Source organism: Dermacentor silvarum, chromosome 6 (genome assembly GCF_013339745.2).
Source record: "Dermacentor silvarum isolate Dsil-2018 chromosome 6, BIME_Dsil_1.4, whole genome shotgun sequence".
Classification (NCBI taxonomy): domain Eukaryota; kingdom Metazoa; phylum Arthropoda; class Arachnida; order Ixodida; family Ixodidae; genus Dermacentor; species Dermacentor silvarum.
This window is the reverse complement of record NC_051159.1, coordinates 56,045,190-56,070,115: the sequence shown is the minus strand read 5'-3', so window position 1 is coordinate 56,070,115 and position 24,926 is coordinate 56,045,190. Positions and strand designations below refer to the sequence as shown.

At 44.3% G+C, this 24,926-nt stretch overlaps 1 protein-coding gene across 1 annotated transcript in view; it reads left to right on the top strand.

Moving 5' to 3' along the window:
• Positions 1-24,926, top strand: part of LOC125946240 (doublesex- and mab-3-related transcription factor C2-like) — a 112,405-nt gene that overhangs the window by 12,681 nt on the left and 74,798 nt on the right. The window contains exon 2 of the mRNA XM_049668842.1: positions 2,012-2,271. Coding sequence (XP_049524799.1) covers positions 2,031-2,271 — 241 coding nt within the window. The 5' untranslated portion in view covers positions 2,012-2,030. The remainder of the gene's footprint in view (positions 1-2,011; positions 2,272-24,926) is intronic.

The following is a 24,926-nucleotide window of genomic DNA, read 5'->3' as shown; positions in this document are numbered from 1 at the left end:
CCGCCGCGGCTGAGATAGAAACATGCGACCTAGGGCTGTTATGCGCAAGGCCATGGCCACTGGGCTACGATGGCGGGTGACTAAAAAATTATGTAGCGCTCTGATTTCTTTAACAGTTTTTTTGTAACATTCCACTGACAAATGACAGCTTATCTCCTGACTTTTGGACCGGTGCAAAGTAGGAAACATATATATAGTTTCCGTATAGCACAAGTTTGCTCAATAGCTGCGGCATTAATAGGGATGTGCCTTTCGGCACGTTACACCTAACACCCGTTCACTAAATATTCTTTACAACACTGGTTTTCGGGAACAGTATAGTGCGTGCAACGTAATATGGCAAGTGACAGCTTGAAAATTCAATGGCAAATACACTGCCGTTGAGCTCAAATAGCATTTCTATATATTCCTCAGCGAATTACGTTCACTAATTACAATGCCGTAATGTCGGAAACTGACTTCTTTTAATATCGTCGTCTCTTCAGAAGTCTAATTTGGAGCTTGAATGCAGTGAAGGTGCTGTTTTGATAGCAGAGCTTACACTGATTTCTTTGGCTCTCATTGAGTATAGCTCACTTACAATTTCAGCTCGCACAAGGTCAAGCACCTTCACAGCAACGCCTATGTTAAAAATCAAATGCTTCCCTTTCAAGCTCTGAATCTATCTTATCGTGGTTCTCTAAACAGTCGTTGTTTCTTTGTATCGCGGTTCTGTAAACAATCGCTATATACAGAGCGGAACCAAATACGCTATATACGAAAGAAACGGACAAGGGTCGAAGCGCCAATCCATTACCCTTTTCTAGCGCACAGTCTCTGGTCGCGTTCTATTTATTTTAAATATTTACCCAATAGGTCCATCATGAGTCCTTTTGTTTACCAAGTTGCATAAATAAAGAGGCATCGTTACCATTTGCGAGTAATCAGTGCAACGCGTTAATGCGCGCTCAGTTGTTTTCATTCGTATTAACGCAGGCAATTTCTTAATACACGATGATCAGCAACAATACAGATCTACGGGTTCTTGGCACGTCAAATCTCGGCCTTGCTGAATCGTCTGGGATCTACGGAGTACAATATGCTTACCAAGAAATATTTCAAGGTCTTGATAAATGAAAATAAAATCGAATATACCTGACCGTTTTGACTTCCTATTATATATTTATTTATTCGTGCTGTAATTACGACATTGTTAATTTTTGTTGCCTGCTACCTGTGATATTTTATATATGTTCTTCATGCTGTTTAAAGACCTAACACCGTACAATCTTACTTAGTATTGATTTCGCCTTGGTTATCATGTTGACAATTTGAGATGTATTTTTATATTTATATTCAGTGTATGTTAGATAGTAACAGTGTCTCACATGTCACGAAGCAGTGATTAATTTCAATTCTAGTGTTTATTTATCACGTAATCTGTTAGTTGACAATGCTCGCCTTGGTTATCTTGTTGACAGTTTGTGATGTATTTTTATATTTATATTGAGTGTATGTTACATAGTAACAATGTCTCACATGTCACGAAGCAGCGATTAATTTCAATTCTAGTGTTTATTTATCACGTAATCTGTTAGTTGACAATGCTCGCCTTGGTTATCTTGTTGACAATTTGTGACGTATTTTTATGTTTATATTGAGTGTATTTTACATAGTAACAATGTCTCACATGTCACGAAGCAGCGATTCATTGCAATTGTAGTGTTTTTTCAACACGTAATCTGTTAGTTGACAACGCTGTCTTCTTTCTTACAATATCTTAAAGCGACATTGCTGTATTTACTTTTGTGCTACATAAAAGCTTTCGCTGTTGTCAAACACTTTCAACGTAGCAGGAGCCTCTGTAAGGCTTCGATGCCTTTTGCTTCTGTCACTGTTTCTGTAAAGATGCCGAAATAAATAAAGACTTTCATTTCATTTCATTTTTTATGCCATTTCTGTTACCACCAGTGTGAGGCGGAACCTTTCAACAGCCATCATCAGGCAATAAATTTTGTAATTTTAATTGCAGATCACACGCATAAGCCACCATGAGTTCCGATGCTGCAACTGTGTCCGGCAAGACGTGCTCTCGCTGTCGTAACCATGGCATGCGCGTAGTCCTGAAGGGGCACAAGAGGCAGTGCCCGCACCGCTACTGCACCTGCGACCGCTGCGACCTGGTCACCATGCGAAGGCAGATACTGGCCGAGGAGGCGTCCATTCAGAAAAAGCAGGAGGCTGAGTCCAGTCTGCTGGCTGCCGGCAGACTCTGTGGCCAAGATAATTTGGGTAAGCTTTTGGAAGATTAAGGCAAGATGATTATGAACCAACTGACACGCTGGGCGTCATGCAGAAAATGCGCTATTCATGACCAGAAATAATAACCACCCCATATCTTCCTGTGTGCTGTACCTCGTGAATCAATTCACATTTCTCATTCTATATGCCATCTACTACAGCGGGCGGAATGCAGAGAAGGCTCATGCATTTTATGCCCCAATTAAGGAAGCCCAGAGGGTCAAAATTACTTATAGAGTTATTATGGCACGAACGAAAGAGGACAAAGAAGCCCACATCGAGAGGTAAGGAGCCCAATTAAATGTATCGTCTCATAACCAACAGTACAAATGCCAAAGATTTTATCAATGCTGTGTTTTTTGTTACAGCATTTGCGTTGGGCGAAAAAGATGGCTAATGAACAAATCGCCTATAAAACACAGATAACGGGATTCCTAATTTAAGTTTCAGTGTGCTTAACTGTCAATGGCGTCGGTAGTGCATGTACAGAAGAGTAAAAAAAAAACATTTTCTTTAGTTTGCTTTTATGGGGACCGGATTTCCACGTCCGTTGCCACAACTGGTGGTGGGTGCGGGTACTATTTTCTCGCGCGTTGTTACCTTGCCATAAGAAAACATCAATTATCGACCACAGGTCTAAATTATTGTTCAGTAAAGTTATGCTGATATATTCAGGAGATAATATTGAAAGGCGACGGTATGTTGAACCATTGTCCATCCCAGTTACCATCGTCCTATGCAAAAAAGCATTTTACAGTGTAATAACGATATCGCGGCGGGCTAGTAATAGTGATCCGATGACGATTAGCAACTCTTCTAAAAGTAACAACTGACACGTGCCTTATAGGCAATAATGTTGACTATTTAAACAAATAAATTGCGTTATGACAGAACCAGTTCAGTTCGTTTTGCGGGAATTAGACCATTCCCTGTCCTTAGATATTCAACTCAGCAGTAAAGCGTGACTGATATGCGTTCTATTGCCGAAATGGCTCTTAAGAACGTTTGGTGTGCGGTAAAATTTCTATGGCCTCTATCATTTCTTTCTGTACTTTGCTTTAGAGATATATGTCAATTCGTCCTCATGACCTCACGGAAAGACATGCAATAATGAAGGCAACTTACATTGCGAGACTTTGGGTAACAGCGCAAACAGACGACCACAAAAAGGGAGACACGGACACACAGGCGCTGTGTGTCCGCGCCTGTGTGTCCGTGTCTCCCTTTTTGTGGTCGTCTGTTTGCGCTGTTACCCAAAGTCTCAAGATGTACCAACTCGCCCAAAAAGAAGTATTGATGAACTTACATTGCAATTGAGAATTGGTGTGCGAATGCAGTAACAGAAAAGGATTCTTATCACCGAGGTTGTCGGTACCTTTCGTTGGTTGTCTAAGCGCATCAGTTTGTTTTACTTACCAGCTTGAGTGATAGCATTTTACATTGATAGCATTAACAAATCCGACTAATGAGTGTCATGCAGGTTTTTAATCGCATTAGGAAGGGCCAGTTTGCATGAAATATATTAAAGTAATTGTTTGGCATAGTGTGCTGTTTTTATTCTAGTTCCTTTCTTATCCCGCGACGCTACCTATACAGTTTGTTCCCTAACACGTACCTGCAGCGTCGATGAGCTGAATAAATGAAACTGCAAAGAGGAAATGGCAACCAGTGTTTCAAGTCATTGCCACAAAAGCAATACAAAGTTTATTATCCGCTTCAATGTGCTAAATGTTTTTTGATGCGCTCAAAATATGTGAAGGAAATGGTTGAACCCGGCAGATCATCAACACTGGCAAACTCTTATTCTCAGAATCGAAAATAACAATTATTTCGGCTACATGCTTCGAGAATGCCGAACTACACAACCTAAACGATAAAAAAGCAATCTGCGAGGGGTATGAGTGTTACTGAGGTCATGCTGCAGGCCATGTGGTGCGCCTAAAACTTCTGGCACTGGAAGGATCTAGAATGTTCGATTGTATGTTAGTCACGTCCCCCACGGCTGTTGAGTTGCGACGGCTGCGACCAGGCGGCCGTCCAACCCTCGTGGAGGCAGCTGCCGTAATGCATCTAGTAGCTTTCTTTCTATTGAACAATGGCGTACACCTAGATGTCATACATTTCTCTTGTTTCACATCCCTCCTGTCATATATTGTAAAGATTTCGCGAGAGTGATGTTGCCAGCCCAATAAGGGGCAGATTTGTTTCACTGCTTTCACAAATTTGAAGTTGTAAGTACTGCGTATGAATTTTGAAGTACTGCGCATGTATTTGTAAAGCAGCGTTTTCTGTCATGTTGCACTTTGCACTGCATAGTTATCCCTTCTTTAAATCTTGAGCAAGGCTTATCTACGGCTGCTTGTAACCGCAATGGCCACAAAAATACGTTGTGTAAACGTCTCTATGGCTTGAACCGTTATTTCCGCGGAACGTCTGGCGGAATACTCACAAGCGTTATGTGCAGGTGAATAAGAGAAGCATTGGTGGGTATGGCTTCGCTGTGACTCATGCGAGCTCGTCACGCCAAATGATATATTTGAAGGATGTCCCGGTCTTTCCGCATAAGATGCGAAAGTAGGTTTCACCTGTCGTTGGGAAACGCTAACGACGTTCCACGCGAATGGATTCCGTGTGACTCAACGACCTCCGGGAAGCGAAATGACGTTCCCAATGCCATCAAGCGACATTTCACATCAACTCACGTACAATTTGCTGCTGGTTGTCATGATGGGGTTATGTCTTCTATAAACTGGTGGATCTTACGGACGGGAGTAAAGATTAGAAGTAATCAATTCATAATCAAAATCCATACGTCAATAAGTTTTACGTGCCTTTATTAATAGGAATTGTCTTAATTCGTTTGACAAGTGACAATAAATAGGTCAGGAAGACGCCCTGAAGTCTCCTCTTTCTCTTATTCTTGTATTTTTACTTGTAAATTTCTTCATAGAATGCTTTCACTACCTCACTATCATTTTTGTCGTGAACAGCATGCTCGTACAAGAAAAAGGCCCAAAAAACACCCCACTACAATACTGGTTTTTAAGATAACTTGATGGCCTAGCGGTTTCTTATTATCAGCCACATTTATTTAAATAAATTAACAATTAAAGCTACCTTTGCTATGGCGTACTGTTCGTGCAATCAATTATACAACCAAATTTTTCTATGCCATTTTTTACAACGTTACTTAGGCAATCTGGCGAACGCTATTTCCATAATTTTTCTAAATCACTATTTACAGAATTTATTTTCGAAGCTTGCGCTGCTGAGCACGAGGTCGCGGGATCGAATCCCGGCCGATGGAGGCTAAATGAAAAAACGCCCATGTGCTTGCGTTGTAGTGCATGTTAAGGAACCCCAGGTGGTCAAAATTAATCCGGAGCCCACCACTACGGCGTGCCTCATAATGACATCTTGTTCCGGCACCTAAAACCCCAGAAGGAAATAATTTTTTCAGCGTTTGTTCGAACTCAACGCCATTTCTAATATTTCAAAATTTGCTGGATAGATAGCCGGCTACCTTTCTAACCTCTTACAATGCCTTAGGTGTAATTGCACAGACTCTTCTCCAATGTGTTTTTCATCCAGTTTCCCCCAGTGTTCATAGTTTCTCATCAGTGTGAGAGACGTAACAAATAATTAAGCCCTAATATCCGTGTACTTTAGGGCAGAAAAGGGTGGTATGCCGAACATGGCGTATATCACTCCCGAATCACTTCAGGCGCATGTAGCCAGCAAAAGCAAAACCTTCAGAAACATTCTCTTATTTTCCGGAGGCAGCCGCCGCGGCGGCGTACATTTGGCCAACACCTCCTAAAACCCGAAACGAGAACCAACGCCTAACGGATCATTCGTCGTGTTTTGTAGATTATGTGAAACACGGAAAATGAACAATATTTTTGTAATATTGCTTTATTATTATTTGCTTACAGCTGCGCTCCCTTTTTTAATATTAATTCGATATTTCCCTTCTAAACTGTGTACCTAGCTATATATATCCAGCTGTCATCTTCACAAGCAACTTATAATAGTCTCACCATAGTATGACAGTCGCTAACAAAGCTCTTGTATATCTGAAGCATACAATGGGAACTGATCCAAAAAATAGCTGCGAATGCATAAATAGTTGATTCGCCGCATACTGGAATATTCGCCGGTTTGCTGGAGGCTCATCGCAAAAAGAAATATTTATTTTAATTTGTGTACATTAACATCGGTACTGGGAAAGGTAACTTCAAATTATATCTTGGTACAGATACAACAAACTTATGCGATAAGTATTTAAAATAGAGATACAGGATATTAAAAATTCATTGTATCCAATACGACCCTCCCCCTTTGTATGCTAAGGTACTTCGCATAAATTAAACGATTCTTCACTGCAGCTCAATTGTAGGAGCCGCTGCAAGTTTACCGTAGTTGGCTAGATTCCTTAAGTCCTGCCAACAGACCTTGCTCCTTTGTAATTTCCTACAATATTATAAAAACATTTCCTGTAGTCAAACCAAAGTATTATATTGCCATCTGCAATCGATTGTCAGCTTGCAGGGCCTGCATCAAATTAACATGATAGATACGATTCGCAATCATAGCCTTTTCCATGCCCTCTATATAATCAGTATGAGGCCCTAGGCTGTAGAACAATCCTAAAGCGCGTCAGCATCCTGTTTGACTACGTGTTAGATTATATATTACTGAAATTACATTACATGAAGTCTGAGTTTGCACACTGAATAGGTTTTTCCGTTTTTAGCTGCCAGTAAATGGGCAGCTAAAATGGGATACCAAGAGAAGGGAAGCCCAGTCGAGGACGGCAGAAAACTAGGTGAGGTGATGAAGTTAGGAAATTTGCTGGCGAAAGGTGGAATCCGCTAGCGCAAGACAGGGGTAATTGGAGATCGCAGGGAGGGGCCTTCGTCCTGAAGTGCACATAAATTTGGGCTGACGATGATGATGATGAAATAGGACTGAATGACAACGGCATAATGTGGTAGCAGCAATCTCAAATCTGGCCGTTTGTTTGTTGTTGTTGACACTCTTAGCCTGCTACGACTTCATGGAACCACAAATGCTTTTAACCGCAATGCTGAAGTTCATAAATTTTATGATCACATATGCTTACCAAACGAGACCCCATCAAATTTAGAGCCCTACTGTTTACATACTCCATTGACTGACATATGGTAACAGACACATTATTTCGCATGAAACGTCTATGTTCCAAGTTTCTAGCTCCATATTTTGAAGCCTTTTTATTTTAACAGCGAAGCTGTTTAAGCTGGAGGTAGTCCGGTGGTGTACGCCTGAAACGTGGGCCGCTCCTGGAGGTCATGCAGAAAGGGTCCAAGCCCAATGGCACATACCCCTGTGAACTAGCGAAGCGGTTTCAGCTCGAGGATGGTCCATCACTTAGTTTTTCCTTCAGGGCGAAAAGGAATACAAAAAAATGTCGCACTTTCGCCCGAAAGTCGAAGCATCGATTGCGATAGCAAATTAGTAGAGAGCTATTCGGAGTAGGGATAGTGGTTTTATCGGCTGCGTAAACTTGGACACATTCGCTTACTAACTGAACTAACAATCGTGGTGTCAGCGCGCACGAAGCAAATATGAATAGATCACACTGAATGACCGCAGACAACGACTGTCAAAACGCCGGCAGCAAGCGCAGCCGCCGCAGCGGGCGAAGGCTCGCGCGGTCTATCGCTTCAACGGAAACTGAGCGGCGAATGCACAGCATACAAAGGTCACAGCCGTGTGGAGATAAGACAGGGTGCGGGCGACCGCCAACGCAGGGCAAAGTGCAGAGGAGTTGTGCATAGAAGTTGCTGGCAGAAAAGAAGCTGCCCCCCCCCCCCCTGCCCCCATCCTTCCCGCGCTGCCTTCCCACTTCCTTGCATTCGCGTGGGAGATTGAGTGGCAAGATACGCCTTTGGTGCCGGAGCACAGCGCTGCCCCACCCCCCTCCCTTCAATACCCCCACGGTCTTTCGCGCGACGGTCGCGTTTGCTTTCCGCCGTGCGTTCGCTCTCCGTGATAGCACGCGTCCTCCGCGCGCCTTAGCTCGCGCATACGGCTCGCGGCGGCGATTTTATCGCCCTTGGAATCTATACGAAACCTCACGGCGACGACGACGGCAAAAATCCGGTTGAAGTGTCCATATAATTGCTATCGCAATAAAAGAAATGTTGGGGTAAGCCCGCACCACCCGAAGGCATAACCTGCATAAACAGCCAATCATAAAATAAAGTGGGTTTGGCAGTGATAACCCAGAATGAAATTCGAGAGAAAGCTCATATAAGTACAAAAAACTGATTTTGGAGGCGGAATAGAAGAAATAACGCGGATATGGAGAGAGTAATTATAAACCTTAAGTAATGAATTAATTGGTTAGGGGTATGTTTCAGCTTTCGGCAGTGACCCGCAGCGATCACCTTGTGCGAGTTTACTGAAAAAAAAATGATAGGATGGTCCATCGAGTGTTGTACCCCGCAAAGTCTCCGCCTGGCGATGACGTGAACATGCGTCGCCTAGCAACGCTTCGCCCCAGTTGCACCGACCGCGCCGAGCCTCGACACAGCTGCGTGAGCCGTGACGTCATCGCGCGCGCCACATCGCTTTGCCTTAGCTTTGCCGAGCCATGACGTCACCGCGCCGTGCGGAGTGGTTGCCGCGGCTGCGCAGAGGCGAACCAAAGCCGTGAGGTCATTGCGCCGACCCACGGGATATATAGCTCCGCGTCGCCGCCGCGGCGACACAAAAGCCCCGCCGTCTCCGCGCCGAGCAGATCGCCTCGAAGATGGGGCGTCCGAAGAAGTGCGTCACTCCCGAAAAAGAGGAAGCGTGGCGCGAAAGCCGCCGCGCCGCTACTCGAGAGCGAGTGAGACTTCTGTCGGAACCCGAGTATCGCACCGCCGTAGCGGCGGCGTAAAGTTGGCGATTCGCAGAGTATCCGGAGTTACGAGCCCGCGAAACCGATCAAAAGCGTTTGAGTGTCCAGTAGCGTCCAGATACTTTAATAACCGAGTGTTCGTTGCTCCTTGGGCAGTCGATGATTCCGGGGTGATCTTATGCAAAACGTGGCCAAGTCTCGAAGCATAACCTAGCAAAAACTTGGCCGAACCGAGATAAAGCTAGGTGGGGTCGACAGCTTCGCTGTTTGCCCAGCCTTCGCACAACTAGCGTGAAGCTGCCCCTAATTTTTATTGTCACCGAATAGCACCACAATTATTATATAATTTATTCATTCTTGCCATCTTTTTTTTAGCCAGTCTGTAAACTGAGACAGATAACTCGCTGAATTTTCGCTAAAATTTTGATGTGCTTTGCTTCAATGTCACTAGAATTACTACTAAAACAGTCGAGAGATTTTGATACAATGTAGAGTGTTCTTGTAACGCTGTAATAAATGGCGTAACGCATCTATAAAACGTTGCGTGTTCGTCTAGTGCCTGTGCAGGTAAGGGATAGACAGCGAATTTACTACCATGCTGTAAAGAACTCTATTACATCATTAACGTATTTAAAAGACTGCCCGAAGACAGCTGAAATTTTGCGTTTACTTAAAATTTTCAGTGGGAAGGTTTAGCACGCTTCAAAAGATGACGTTTCACCCTATACTCCCACCAGAAAGACGCCCTTCGTCCACGATATGCCCGAAATCCTTTTAGCGCAAAGCTCTTGTAAAAGCGAAATAAATTATGTGACACGCCCTTGGTCATGTTAACGCGGCAATAAAAATTTTGTCCCCTATATGCAGGTCTAGTACTACGTTGCCGCTCCTTGATCCACCTAACACTCCATGCTCTATTAATGTGTCTGAGAGCCGTGATAAACGGAAGCGGTGAAAATCACTCAACCCACTTTCTTTCGGAAAACCGTGTATCATTTTGTTCTCCTTGCAGTTTTCGTCACCTGTGCTAACGAATAATTTCTTTCCTAAAGAAAACCTGCGACCCAATGCAAAGTCCGGCCAGAGATGCCTAACTGATGTAGGCCGCGTAGGACATGCACGTTATGCAGTATCAAAAGCCCGCATCAATAAATACAGCAATCGTAATTTTTTCACATAGCCGTTCATGTTCTACATGCATGCGCAGATTCATGATTGCGTCGATGTTGCAACGTCGTCTGCGGCATCCCACCATACCACCGCACACCCTCTTGGTGTTTGGACCCGCCACTAAAGCCAGACATTAATACATTTTTGTCATTTTTGGACGTTATCTTGTCGTGATGGCCAGACGAAGTGAATCTAAAAAGGTGTCTGGCCAGGTTTCTAGACTGAAATTATCTGGCTGTTTGCCTGGAAGCCGGGAGGCATTCTGCAATTCAAATATCATTCAGCACCTCCAATATTATGTATGTTCCAGTGGGACCAAGGTTTCTTAAAACACTGTAGGTTATGCCATCTGCGCCCAGAGCCGTTTCAGCAAGCTTAAAGCACGTATTTCAGTTCCCCGATAGAAAATGGCTGATCAAGTTTCGGGTTATATTCACTGTAGTGTGAGATGACAAGGCAGACAGAAAGACGAGGAACATAATTAGGGTCCTGAGGATCCAGCCATTGGAGTCCCAGGGAGGACCCCTGGATAGCTGTTGGCTAATCCCATGTTGGAGCCGGGAGGCCATGCCTCTCTGCTCTATCACGGGCCCTCTGGACAGCCTTGGACTGGTCATCCTGTTTAGTGCTCGTGATGGCCTTCTCCCAGTCCTCGCCGTTGTTGAAGTCATGGAACACCGGGCACTGCCAGAGCATGTGGGCTAAAGTACAAAATTCTTCCACTCAGTCCGGACACTGAGGATCTATCTCTGTTTGGAGTCTACTCAGGAAGCCTCATGATGGGTATGAACCCATCTGAAGCATCCTGAGCGTACGGGACTGTACTCTACTCAATTTGGGATAGAGAAGTGGAAAACGTCACCGCTCCCCTCTGCAATAATTCATGGAATGCAGTAATTTCATGGAATATAAGTAGAGGGTCACTATGGCCAATAGTCTCCGAACCCACAGAGGTCCGACCCCCATCTGGGCGCGTGAGTTCTCGGGCACGATGGTGAGCAATCTCGTTGGGATTCAGGTGACCCGGCAACACGTCGTCTCTCATTTGGGCTGGGAAGCAAGTAATGTGGTGGACACAGTCTGTATTTTATTTCTTTTTTTGAAGCGCTGCCACTTCTTTTGCTACGAGGCCCAAGGCAAAGACCCTGACGGCCATGCGAGAGTCCATGTAAATAATCGATCGTTTGGGATCAAGCATTGCGATTGCGATAGCAACCTGCTCAGCCACATCAACCATGTTAGCCCGTACCGAAGCCGTGGAGAGAAGTTCACCTCTGTTGTTAACCACAGAGACTGAATTTATCCGCGCAACCATACTAGGCGGCATCTACAAAGGATTCAATGCCTGAAGTGTTCTTTAAAAACGCCTTAGCTCGCACTACTAGCCTTCCTTTATTGTGCTGCGGAGGTGCGTTTCTAGGAAATAGATCAACGCCTTAGGTACCTCTAATCCTAACGTCAAGTTGTATGATCTCCTCATAGCTGAAGCTAGGTCGAAGACCCGCTGCCTCCAAAAGACGTCGGCCTGCCCAAGAGCCCGAAAGCCACACAACCTGTGCAGACCTTTGTGCCTCAATCAGCTCGAGGGTAGTGTTGTGCATCGCCAGCTGCATGAGTTTCTCCATGATTGCTGTAATCGGAATGAACAACACTTTCTTGATGCTTTGCCGCATCAAGGTGTCAAGTTGACCCTCTCCGTTTTTGTCCAATGTATCAGGCTGAAACAACAGAATTTGCGTGGCTCATGAGCAATACGTGATGCACCCTAAGCAGGTTGTCCTCACCAATCCCTCTTTTCTCATTAGAGACTCTCATGATCAGTCTAAGAATGATTTAAGTTTTGGACGTGAGGGGAGCAATGGTCTTGGCATTACAGCCCCTGGATTTAAGCAGCAGCCCAAAGATTCAGATCGAGTCAACCGAAGGTTCTTCTGAGCATTCCTCATATGAAAATTAAAAGGAATCTGGTCTAGTGGTGTTAACCCTCGAACCCCCTGTCTCGACGGTCTGTACAGTAAAAGTTCGGATTTATTCAGGAAGAGCTTAAATCTCGTTCCATCTAGGAAAGACTCAGTAACGTCTAGGGCTTCCTGGAGAGCCTGCTTCGACGGCTGCCTCCGAACCTCCTGGGCACCAATTGTGATACCGTCAGCGTAGAGCGCATGTTCCACATTCGGTACACCTGATAATCTCTTGGAAAGCCTGCGTATATCACAATGTTGAATAAAACGGGGTAAATTACAGCACCTTGAGGGGTACCTCTACGTTCGTGCTCAAATGGTTCTGATTTCGATTGTCCTACTCTGATAGCCGCCGTCCTGCCCCTGAGGAAGGATTCCACAAAGGTAGAGAATCTACCCCCCAGATTTAGCGCAGAGATTTTCTTGAGAATGAAGTCGTGAGCCACTGTATAGAACGCCTTAGACGAATCTAAGGCCAATATGCCTCTCACGTCCTTGCTTCTATTGTCGATAACCTGAGCCTTGAGCAGAAGCATTACATCCTGAGCGGAGAGTGAAGGCCTAAATCCAACCATGTTGTACGGGAACAACTCCTCATGCTCTTTGTGCCTGGAGATTCTTTATGTATAGCGTGTTCTGCCACTTTCCTTAAGTATGAGGTGAGTGAAATTGGGCGGAGGTTATCGAGGCTAGGCGATTTTCTGGGTTTGGGGATGAGAATTATTGTCGCCTGCTTCCATGATTCTGGGACTATGCCCCCTTCCCAAACTCTATTTATGTCCTTGACAATAACGCTGATAGACTTATGATCCAGATTCATCAAGAGCCTGTTCGGTATGCCATCCGGAGCGGGGTGTCGGAGCGGCGCCGGCGCAGCGCAACACCTGTGCGCGGTCGGTATGCGTGCTGCGTGCGCGACGGGGAGCTACGACGACGACGACGGTGATACGAACACCGTGAGAGCCTAAGGAGCTTCGCTCCTAAAACGAGAGTGGCCTCAGCATGAAGACGACGACGTGCTTTGGGTTTATGTGGACGGTTTTCCATCTTCGCCAGCATTTACGATTATTGTAAATATAGCATGTAACTAGTTTCTGCCTAGTTTAATTCCACGTAACATTTTGGTCGAGGTGTAGGGTAAATGTGCCTTTCCGGCAACACTTTGGTTGACAGGTCGCTGCCAAGAAACTACTGACAGTACGTATCTACACATCAACTGAGCCCTATGTGTCCTATGTACAAGACATGCTTAGCCTCTCAGAAAGTTGATCAGAACATGTACGAGGCCGACAAGATCGACCACATACTGAAGGGCATCGCGGATGATTCATTTAACCTTCTTGACGTTACCAACGTGACGACCGTTGCCAGGGTAATCAAGCCACATTGAAGCAAATGATGGACTCTCTACTCCATGGCTTCAAATGGTCCACAAGGAGCCCCATTCTCCCAGCTCACCATCCTCCTCACTATGGCACCCATCCTGGCACACTTCGGTCCCTCAGCCCCAACCGAAGTTCGGACTGATGACAATGGTTACGGCATAGGCGCTGCCCTGCCCCAACGCCAACGTGAACTGGAGTGCGTTTAGATTATGCCAGCCAGCTCATGCCCGCCTCGGAGAAAAATTATTCATTACTGAGCGCGAGTGCCTCGCACTTGTGAGGGCTGTTGCGAAATTTCGCCCATATCTTTTCAGCCGACCATTCACGGTAGTTCCTGACACCACGCACATTGTTGGCTTGCTTCTTTAAAAGGCCCTACAGGCCGGCACTCCCGCTGGGCTCGGCCCCTACAATAAAAAGTCGTACTTAATTGTCTAAAAGACAGGGTTGAACCATGACGCCAATTGTTTATTTCAATATCCTGCGGCCGACGGTGACTATCCAGAGGGAAACGATCAAATGGGTGTTTTGCCACTGTGAGCTACTACACATCGGGGATGAACTGTGTCGTGATCCAAAATCGAATCAATTGATAGAGCAACTCGAACCATCACCCCGATTTGCCTCCGTGCGCACATTTACCCTCAAGGGTGGCGTCCTATTTTCGCGTAACGTGTGCCCTGACGGTCCTCACCTCCCATTGGTTGTATCAACGCATGTGCGACACACGGTCCTACGTGAGCTTCACGACGCCCCAACCGCCGGGTCGCTTAGTATGTCTTACACATACGACCGCGTGTGCCACCTCGTCTACTACCATGCCTTAGTCCGCTCGGTGCAACGTTAGGTAAGCTCCGGCGAGTCCTGTGCAAGGTGATTCTGCAAGGTGATGCTGCAAGGTGGGCAAGGTGCAATTCCACTGCAAGGTGATGCTGTTAATAGGCGTGTCAGCGAGGACGGTGACGAGAACTACGACACGATGAATCAGAAGTCAAGACACGGTGGCTCCAGAATCCACATTACCAGTGAGGACGAAAAAGACAAAAAGTGCAGTCTCTCAGTACGCGTGCCTCAGCAATAGAAATGATGAAGTGAACGAACGCAACCTGCATTGATAAGTGTGTGGTGCTGCAGTGCCTACGAACTACGGCACGTAGAGCTTTGGTTTGCGAGCAGACCATGTAATTGTAATCTTCTGCGCATATTTTGCAGTGTGTCTCATATGCAACTTCTTGCTATATGAACAAATATTGGCCAGTTATGTCAACGGTTGTCTGGGCGTAGATATTTCTCCGCCGTCGACTTCTAAAACCGAGGAATACTCTCTCTGGAATCGGTAGATTGCGACGGAACTGGAGAATCGCACTATGCAGAGAGAATGTATCCACCGTCGCCATCATCTTGGTGATAGTGTCGTATTTGTCACCGGGCGGAAGTTTTCAGTGAGGGAGATAACTTTAATAAATATCCTGCAAATTGATGGCCTGGGTCTAGGCCGCGCCCGGGGCAGCTGGGAGACCCTGTCTCTCGGTAGCTTCCCGGGCTTGCTGGATGGCCCAAAGTGGGTCCTGAAGATCAGAGCTAGTCAGTGCAGTTCTCCACCGCGCCCTTAGTTAATCCGGTGGGACTGCAATTCTCGTCTGAACTATTTCACAATCCCAGAGTATGTGCCCTAGGGTGGCTCCTCTATCATTACATAAATTACATTTGGCCTCAGGGTATAAATCCGGAAACATGCGGTTAAGATGTACCGGGTTCGTGTAAGTTCTGGTTTGAAGTCGCCTCTAGTCAACCGCCTGAGACCTGTTTAATGTTGGGTTAGGAGGTTGATATATACACCTCGACTTTCTGTAGAATTAGGTAATGTCACTGAATGAGAAAAGTCTAGCCCTATCCATACGTTCCATCTCCACCTCGGCCAGAGCCCCCCCCCCCCCCCCTAGTCGGGCGCGGTTAGTGAGTCCTCGCGCAACCGATGGGCAGACTCGTTAAGGTTTGAGTTGGTGGTGGATTCGCAGTCTGTATGGGCTGGGAGCCAGATGATTTCCTTGTCGTAACATTCGTCAGAAGATATAAGTTTGGTTTCACTGTTTAGAACTTTTGCAGCTTAAGCTGATATCCGTCCTCTGGCATAATTTCGTATAGCCGATTGAGAGTTGCTAATAATGTATCTATATTTGGGACAAGCAATAGCCATAGCGATGGCAAACCTCCTCCTCAACCTCAGAGACACTGGTTTTCATTGAACACGTGCGTACGCTTTCTTGCTTTGTATTAATTGTTACGGCTGTAAATGCTTGCTGATTTGAATATTCCGCGGCGTCCACGAACAGTGCTTCCTCATCATTGCCATAGGCTTTGATTAGAGTTTTAGCTCTGCTTAGTGGGCAGAAGTTACCCCAGAATCTTTCAGGTATTCTGGAAGCTGTTCTGCAGTGTATTTTAAAGAAACGTGCTATATCTTTCCCACTATTTTGTGTAACGCTTTGACCAGTACAAATGGTGTTACAGGCAAACCAACTATATGACCCAGGGTCAATAGCCTCTTCTCTTCATTTAGAGGAGCGAACATAGATTAACTGAAAAGTTCTTTGTTTACGCAGAAATATTTCACTTTCTCTCTGGCTGCTGCAGCTATCTGCGATGCGACAACATTCGGATTCACTTTCCAAAAGCTCACATTCACTTCCATTGGCTGAAAAACTAAATAAATTTCTTCAGCTGTTTTCTTCTTGTAGGTCACGTGCGGTCACGTGCATGTACGTCTCGTGCTCTTCATCACAATCAGTATCTTCTCGGCCACTCATTGATTACGTTGTTGTTTCCTCATTAGCAGTGCCAAGGCTTTTTATCATGCCTGACCACATTCGTTGAGCTTGCTTCGTCAGACATGTCGCTGTGTCTCATGAGTTCAAAAATTAGTGTAGGTGATCGGACAAAGTGAGGTTGAGCGGCCTTTCCGTGTTAAAGCTTTTACACAGTGGTGACGGACCCTGGTATAGCCTACGTGTCGCGACAGCTGGCTTCCGCCACAGTAGCGGCTGGTGCTCGCGCACACCGTGACTTTCACTAGGTGCAATCATAGTTGTCGACATTGTAGACAAGGACGATACGGCCCGAACTTGTTCAGTAACACAAATTTAAAAGGCAACAGCACAGGCCAAAATAAAAAACGCCATTCACGATGCACTTTCTCTTCTTATTATGGAACATAACCATGTGGCCAGTTATGTTCTTTCAGGGCAACAGAAGAAAAAAAAACAATCTACGCGGGTCGTACAACACATTCTTAGAGATATAAAATGCTTCCACAATATTGTACAACAGCTGTAATTAACATGCACAGTTTAAACTCTGGTCTTGCATCGTCCATAACATCCCCCCTTCTCCGTGCAGACTGAATCTAGGTGACACACTTACTTCTAACAGAACACAAGCGAACAAAGCACGCGCTTCCTGAACTGCATCTAGGAGGAAACCGAACACGGTTATTTATTAATCATTGTCGAATCTGCTAACCTATTTACGTCTATAGTTTAACATTTTGGCGAACGTTGTGCATAAGATGGCCTTCACGGCGTCCAATACAAAGTTGCGGCCACATTTCGTTCTCCCGATTTACCGCCGAAAAGAAAACAAATTATTCGCAACATTTATGTAGCGACAAATTAACCGATGCGCTTCAGTGATTTGCACCCACCACCGTTAGCATGACTCTTTCTCCTTATGATTTCAACTCAGTGGCTGATTTAGTCTTCCTAGGACACTGAAAACGCCAATATGCGGTTTTCGAGGGCTTTTAGACGCAAAAACAATGTCATTCTGAAATGCGTAATAAATCTCAGCATTCAAAATAAAGGTAAATTCTAAACTTGCTGTTCCGTGCAGTGTTTGGGAACTTAAAGTGCGCTAAGGACGAGACACTGAATTGGAAGACAGTACGAACGCAGACTAGCACCTTCTTCTTCTACTTCAGTGTCTGGTCCAAAGTGCAATTTAAGTTCCGAAATAATATCTCAACAACTAGCCTCCCAACCCACTCTCCTTATATTGCATGCAGCTGCGGCGGTAAACGCAGAAGGAAGGGAATCATAAGCATAACAAAGAGGTTTGAAGCAAACGAGCGGCCGGTGGGTTTGCAGCGCCACCTTCACGCAATTGTGAATACTACGCTCTTGTCTGGCTGAGGACAATTTCTCATAGATGGCTCTGGAGTGCCTGGTTGCTGTACTTGCAGGGCGCGCAACGATTACGGCTTTTTAATTTGATATTCGCTCTTTTCACAGCGCTTCTTGTAATCTATGCAGTAAAGATAGCCACGTTCTTGACTGATAGAAGCGTGATGGTGAACTATCACCCGCCCTCCACCAGCACTCTGTTATCAGTGGGACAGTTTCGTTTTGCCGCATAAAAACCGCAAACACATGCTGTGCATGGTAATAGAGTGTAACTTGTTAGTTAGTAAGTTGGTTAGTGAATTAGTTGGTATTTACTTACTTTATGGTTTACCAGCGCTGTAACCTCTCCTGCCAACATCAGCGCCGTATTACGCATCCTGGCGAATGGAGGAAACAGATTTCTGTAGCACATGCCATTTCGCGTCGCAAAGTTCACCGCTCCCCTTGACGCATAATGTCCAGCTCCTGTCCTGACTGGGCACCGGCGTGCTTGAGCGTAGTAGCGCGTGCGCCACTTGCAACTCGCAGCACGATGCACAGAGATTGGCTGAACGTATCGCGCTAAAGCAAATGTTGATATACAAGCACGAGCCTGTTACCATACAAAATGTCCGGCCATTTTCGCGGCTTCCTTATATACATGACCGGTGTCAGTGTATTTCAGTTGGGTACTCAATCTGGCGTAGCGCTTCATGGCGAGCGCTAGTTCCCCATAGAACTTACTAAACGCCAGCCTTGCATGATGATGTATTTTTGCCCCATAAATCTTTCAGTAGTATTGCGTGTGCTGCCATCTTGTACAGAAAGAGCGTTAGTCAGGCGCCTTTTTTTAAAATTAGATATTGTTTAATTGCAGACAAACGTGATTCTTGGTCACTGCCAGTCATGAGCATTTACTTAATTAGTGGTCCTTCAAGTTAGGAGCTATTTCGCGCGTTTACGCGCCGCACAAGAAAAAGAAACACTTAGGTAAACTTACACATAAGTGATTTATTTCAGAAAATTTTATTTAATCCTGAGCCTCACAACGCTACTTGACGAATATGTGGTTTCGCTCGAAGAATTTTCTTGTGTGGCAGCTGGCATTTGCATGACAGGCCTGTAGTGCATTTATTATCGCTTTCTTCTCGAATGCTTTCATCTGGGGAGGTTTACTGGCCATCTCAACGCACTATCTTCATCTTCGGATTCACGGAAATCATGGAAATTTCGTTCATAAAATGAAAGTGCACATGACGGTGCCAACAAATCGATGCATCACGCTAAAAATTTCGTGATAATCCTTTCAAGCATGCAGGTTCAATGAAGAGCGGCATATTTCAGTCCTTTAAACCATTGACGGTAGTACAACCGTCAAGTAGACTATATAATGACTATATACAAGTTAGCAACGGATTCTGCATGTTACACTGTAGAACATACATAGCTTCCAGTATCCCCTATATAATCAAACGAAAGAAAGAAAGCAGTCAGCGTCTTTCAATAAAGGTTTGGAAAGAATTTGCTCCAGTTAGGAACGTTGGTACGTCATCAATGGAGCGTTGATCGATAAGCGCGAACTAATATCACATTTGTGCCATACCATCTGGAAATAGCTGTCAGGGTTAGCAGCACATAAAAAAGTACCCCCATGGATGTTTGGGCTTTCACTAATACATATATTTTCTGTCGCACATTTTAATTACCACAGTTGGGACACCTGGTAAATACTCCTTGGCGTTAATCAAAAGTTCACTTACCTTTAATCCGTAAATACGAGCATGTGACGACTAATGGAGGACAAAAAGAACACTGTGACCTGATGAAAATTCGGGAAGTCATGTATAAGTTACTGGGCCAAATATAATGTCCATACCTCACGGAAGAACGTATCCACTTAGATCAATTCAAGCATAAGTGAATCGTTATATTAGAGAAACTACTGATAACAGGAAGGTTCACACTTGCGAGTGTGGAGCAGTGATGCATCGCTCACAAACGGATGCAGTTGTTCGCACATTTCAGGGAGCATTACGACGAGATAGAATATTGCCTTCAATATAGTGCGTGTAAAGAAGCCCGCACACTTTCAACAAATGGTGGTATAGCACCTTCCTCAACGTTTTTGGCCGAAATGGGTCGAAATGAGCAGTGCGTGACTTTATTGCGTCCGAATTGGGTTCATCTTGTTGCCCATTAGTTTAGTTTCACCTTTAATCTCCATCGTAATGACGATCATCAAGCATACGCTTTGCTTTTGGCTGGCTAGAGTAGAGAGCAAAACGTAGAAGTGACCGCTACAGCTCAATGTGACAGTGACACATTACTGGATTTAAAAAAAGGTGAAAAAAATGAGAAATGGACGTTCTTAAAAACAAAAGGTAGGAAAAATGCAATACAATTTCAAGTGCAATCGCAATCTAATTTCAAGCGAAGCTGGACCCAATTCACAAACATTTCAGCCAATCCGGATGCAAGACATATTATTATCAAAGGTGACCGGCCAATGGCAAATAGCACTAACGAAAGAAAAGCTTTGTGAATCTGGCCCCTGTTTCTTTCAAACAGCTGCACTAGTAATTTTTGTTGTGTGTAATTGAAGCATCACTATTTAAAATTTGCGTGCGTATGACTTAACCTTTTGAAGCGCTGCCCGCATAGGACACTTTCTATAGTACTTGATTAAACTGATTTCCAGTACATCCCCAAACGTTTAGCTAAAACAGTTATTCACCTAGCCACTTTTAACTTCGAATGGACATCAGACATATTGTTTGTCCCCTCATTTTGAGTAACTTTGATTTCGGCAACCTATAGGTCTTTCGTGACCGTGGAATAAATTTGGCCTCGTAATTGGACCGAAAACTTTGATCTTTGTCTGCACATCACCCATAAACTTTCGTCTATTTCGTCGGAATATGAACAAGTGAGTCATCTAGTTTACTTTACATGTGCACAGCAGGCCTGTCGTATAACCCAAGAAATAGAGGAATATCGAAGGATCAGTAATTAGCTGCAGCGCTAATAATTAGACCTGAAATCCTAAATTCTGTGCACATCACACTAAACATTTCTCGCATTTTGAGCAAGTGTAAGCTCGGTTTCACGTATACCGGGGAACATTGAAAGAAATGGCAATATGCTTTCGTGAAATGGTAAAAAAATTACAGAGGCTTTATATGATCCAGACGCATTAACTTTCGCATGCGCCTGGGTGACAAGACTTCCCCTATGTTGAATAAATTATAACTTCACAATTTTAGTTCTCCCAGGACAGCGAGCTAACATCAGTGCCAGTCGTGAAACACACCTACGCAACTGTAGAACGCTTGCCATACTCAATTTACTGGAAAAGCTGTAAATATCCCTCACACTTTGAAATTTGAAATACATGAGCCGTAGCCTGCCTCGTCATTTCGCCAATTATAAAAAGAAGGTCCCATGGTTAGCTCGCCAAGGGCACTTCGGCCGGCTAAATGCATGAAAATGGTCATAAATCAATGGTTACGTAAATATTTTTCAAGATAATAATAAAACTGCCAGAACACTGAAGCTTTCATACATTACACTAACATGTCTCCAATTTTTGTAACACGATAACTTGATGTAAAGTAGATTTCCCTCGCTGAAACGGAACATAACAGATGACGGCCCTATAACGCTATTGTGCACCTTATGAATTATGAAGGAATTTCAGGCAACGACAGTAATTGCTGCACACAGGAATATAGAACTGGGAAGTGCGATTAGGTTCGTCATGTGGCATTGAGGTAAACTTGTCATGTAGCATTGCAACTAATGGACAATGTCAAGAAGAGCCGGCACAAGCGCTGTCTTTCAACTGAACTTTTATTGGAGACACGTGAAAAAATATATATACGCACTGCATAACGCGTCACAAATTAAGACGGATTGAAGAAAAACAGAAAGAGCATCCTGTATAAAGGATTCACCACTCCTGGACCTGCCCTGCTTACTACAGGAAGATTAAGTACTTCGTGTCAGAATTCCGGCAGAACCCGTCTCATGATAAACGTCGGCGTTAATGCGATTAGAACTGGAATGATTTGCCGACACACCGTATCGCCAACACCGAAACGTTCGCGCTGCCCACTGCATGCGCCGCTCCACCTAGCGGCATCTCCACGATGTTTGCGCGTGGCACGGTTTTAATAGTGCCAAGCCCCGGAGAAATTTTAAAGGATATTTTGTTATCATATAAGAGCGGCGCATGCACAGTAGCGCATATATACCTCGTCGAACGTACCCAGTTACCCAAGTTGATGCCAAAGAGGCTTATTGGAGAGCGCCACAGAACGAGTGACACATACTTCAGCTCCAAGTTGGCTTCCAACAAGTTCGATGAATAGCGGTATATATGCAGTGCAACATACCCAGAACCACATACCCAGAGACTCAAGTCAGCGTCAATGAGATATAATGTAAATCGGTACGTGACCAGTGCCAGATACCATACCAAGTGACCCAAGTTCTCGGATGGTTGCTTTCAAACTTTGCTTCCTTTGCGGAGCAACCAAATGCGCTACCCACTAGACCATAGACTAGCCACTGACGCATGTTGGCGATAAAAGGGTTAAAAACGCAGAAAAATAAATAGACCGGCAGGCAGACGAAAAGACAGGCCGCTGGACACCGGAAAGTGTGTCAAAAACATAAGAATCCTAATGGCATTAAAAAAACTCAGGCAGAACCCATCTCACGACGAATGCCGACGTTGTCAACAGATTACGCAGTCACCCAAGTCGGCAGGAAAAAGCTTAGAGACAGACAGACGGATAGACAGGTCAGGAAAGTGCGTCAAATTCTTTAAGAATGATAATGGCTTTAAAAATTATTAGAAAAGCATATATAATCATACACGTATGTTTACATATGGTTTAAGTATGTCTATATTTATCCTGTGATAGAGAAATCGAGGGCTGACGTACACTCACCTACGCGTGCTTGTGAATATGATATGTTTGGCTATCTTTCCGGCCTTCAGATCTATGTGTCAGTGTACAGGAGAGGTAGCTGAAGCTGAAGCACGCGCAGGTTTATGTAAGTCAGCGCTTCATTTATCTAACACAGGATGAATGTGGTACATACTTGTATCAGATGTAAACACACGTGTATGATGCATAGGAGCTTTTGTATTAAGTATTGCCCGTTTTCCGTCTGTTTTCTTTCTTTGGCGCGTTCTGCTATGTGACAAAGACGAAAACGAACGTCTCTGTAATAAAGATATGTGATAACTTTATATATTTGTCACGTGTCTGCATTAAAACGTCGCGTCAATGACAGTGCTGGTGTCGTCTCTTGTCGATGTTTATCTGTTCCGCTGCGGCATGAAGATCAAGCACACACATTTTCAACTTCACGTACGCATTGACCGTAATCATCCCCCGTGTTCAGCGACATTTTCCTCGAGGGCATGTATCTTCCAGGACCACGGGCTATGCTACGCGCCGGCCATAAAGCACACTTACATGAATACCGTGGAGATCCAGGAAACCTGCTATGTACCTCAAGAAATTCATGCAAACATCCAAAAAACAAGCATTGAGGAATTTTTCGCCGTGATCATAGTTAGGCTAGAAACGATAAGCTTTCCAAACACACAACTCGCAAATGGCCCCCATTAGCGCTTGATGTAATCTTAGGGTCACGTACAGTTATCCTACGACACTGGGAACATAGCTGATAGTGATTTGACTCCTGTTTTCAAGCACTTGCTAAACAATTTTTTCATAAAAGCTATGATGTATCCAGACATTTAACTCAACAGAATAATGGGCCTCAATCTTCGCCCCATTTTTCCCATATAGAATCTTTGTTGCAGTTACACGTCTTTCGTGACAGTAGCATAAAATTTGTATCGTTCATAAATGAGACATACTTATAATACTTAATTTACTTGAAATGCTGTATTTACGCACAGACATTGTACCATGTTTACACATCACATATAACAAGTGTCTTACTTTCACAAGAAATAAGCAAGGTACCTCATTTAGTTCCCCTATGACACCGGGGAAGTCAGATACAAGCCTCCTGGTATAGCACATAACATTAAAAATAAAACGAGGTTTGAGTAATTGTTTACCAAGTTCAGAATTAGGCCAGAACCAGTAAACGTTTGTCTCATATAGACTTAAAATGCGCCCTATTTTCCTCAAATGTAAAGTGCGTGTGACAAACAGCCTCTAAAGAGACTGCGAAACAGCTGATGATGAACGTATAGAGCCTTTTGAGTACATACTGAATTTCTTTTTACGATAATTAAAAAAACTTCGCCCTCGAAACTTCCCGCAGATTTTACGCATAAGATGCCCCATAATTCCTGAAAATGTAAATGGAGCTTCTCTTCATTCAGTGGGTTGGCATACTGTCTATGCGGTATTTGGCATACGCTTGCGAAGCGCTGGAACACTTGTAACGCTACAAGTAAGCTTGACACTTGAATCTCTCGGTACCTGTCATTCATGACATTGTCCATTTTTTTAGAACTATAGAATTTCTGCCACCTTTGGTTCTCATAGGGCAACGGGAAAGCTTTCTAAGCTTTTCAAATACGGCCTCTAAATGGCCAAAAAAGGAATATTTATTGATTTTCACTGAGCCTCTGAACCAACATGAATCACACAGCTAAAATTTTTCCTCTGCATCACCGGTGTCATAAACCATATTTTCTCTAAATACAACTCTGTGAATTATCTAGTTCTCGATGGACACCCTGAAAACTCACATAAAACAATTTCGAGCGCTGGTAATCGCACTAACTTGGCTTTGAAATTCATTGAGACAAGTTGAACCGCGTGCTGGCTACACGTGTCTGCCTAGGAACCAATCACAACTGCATTTCAGTATGAAATTTTAAATCGTTAAAACTGTTGTTCTGCTGTTATGAACACCTAATGTTGTCGTACGCAATTCCCCCATTGTCAACGCAAGAAATTCTATAAATGTGTCGCGTCTATCTCTGACTCTGCTTCAAACGTTCGCTTCTTTATAATTGAACTGGAATCACAGCCAGTCTGGGCATTAAGACAATGTCATGGACTGTCTTTCTTGAAAATTT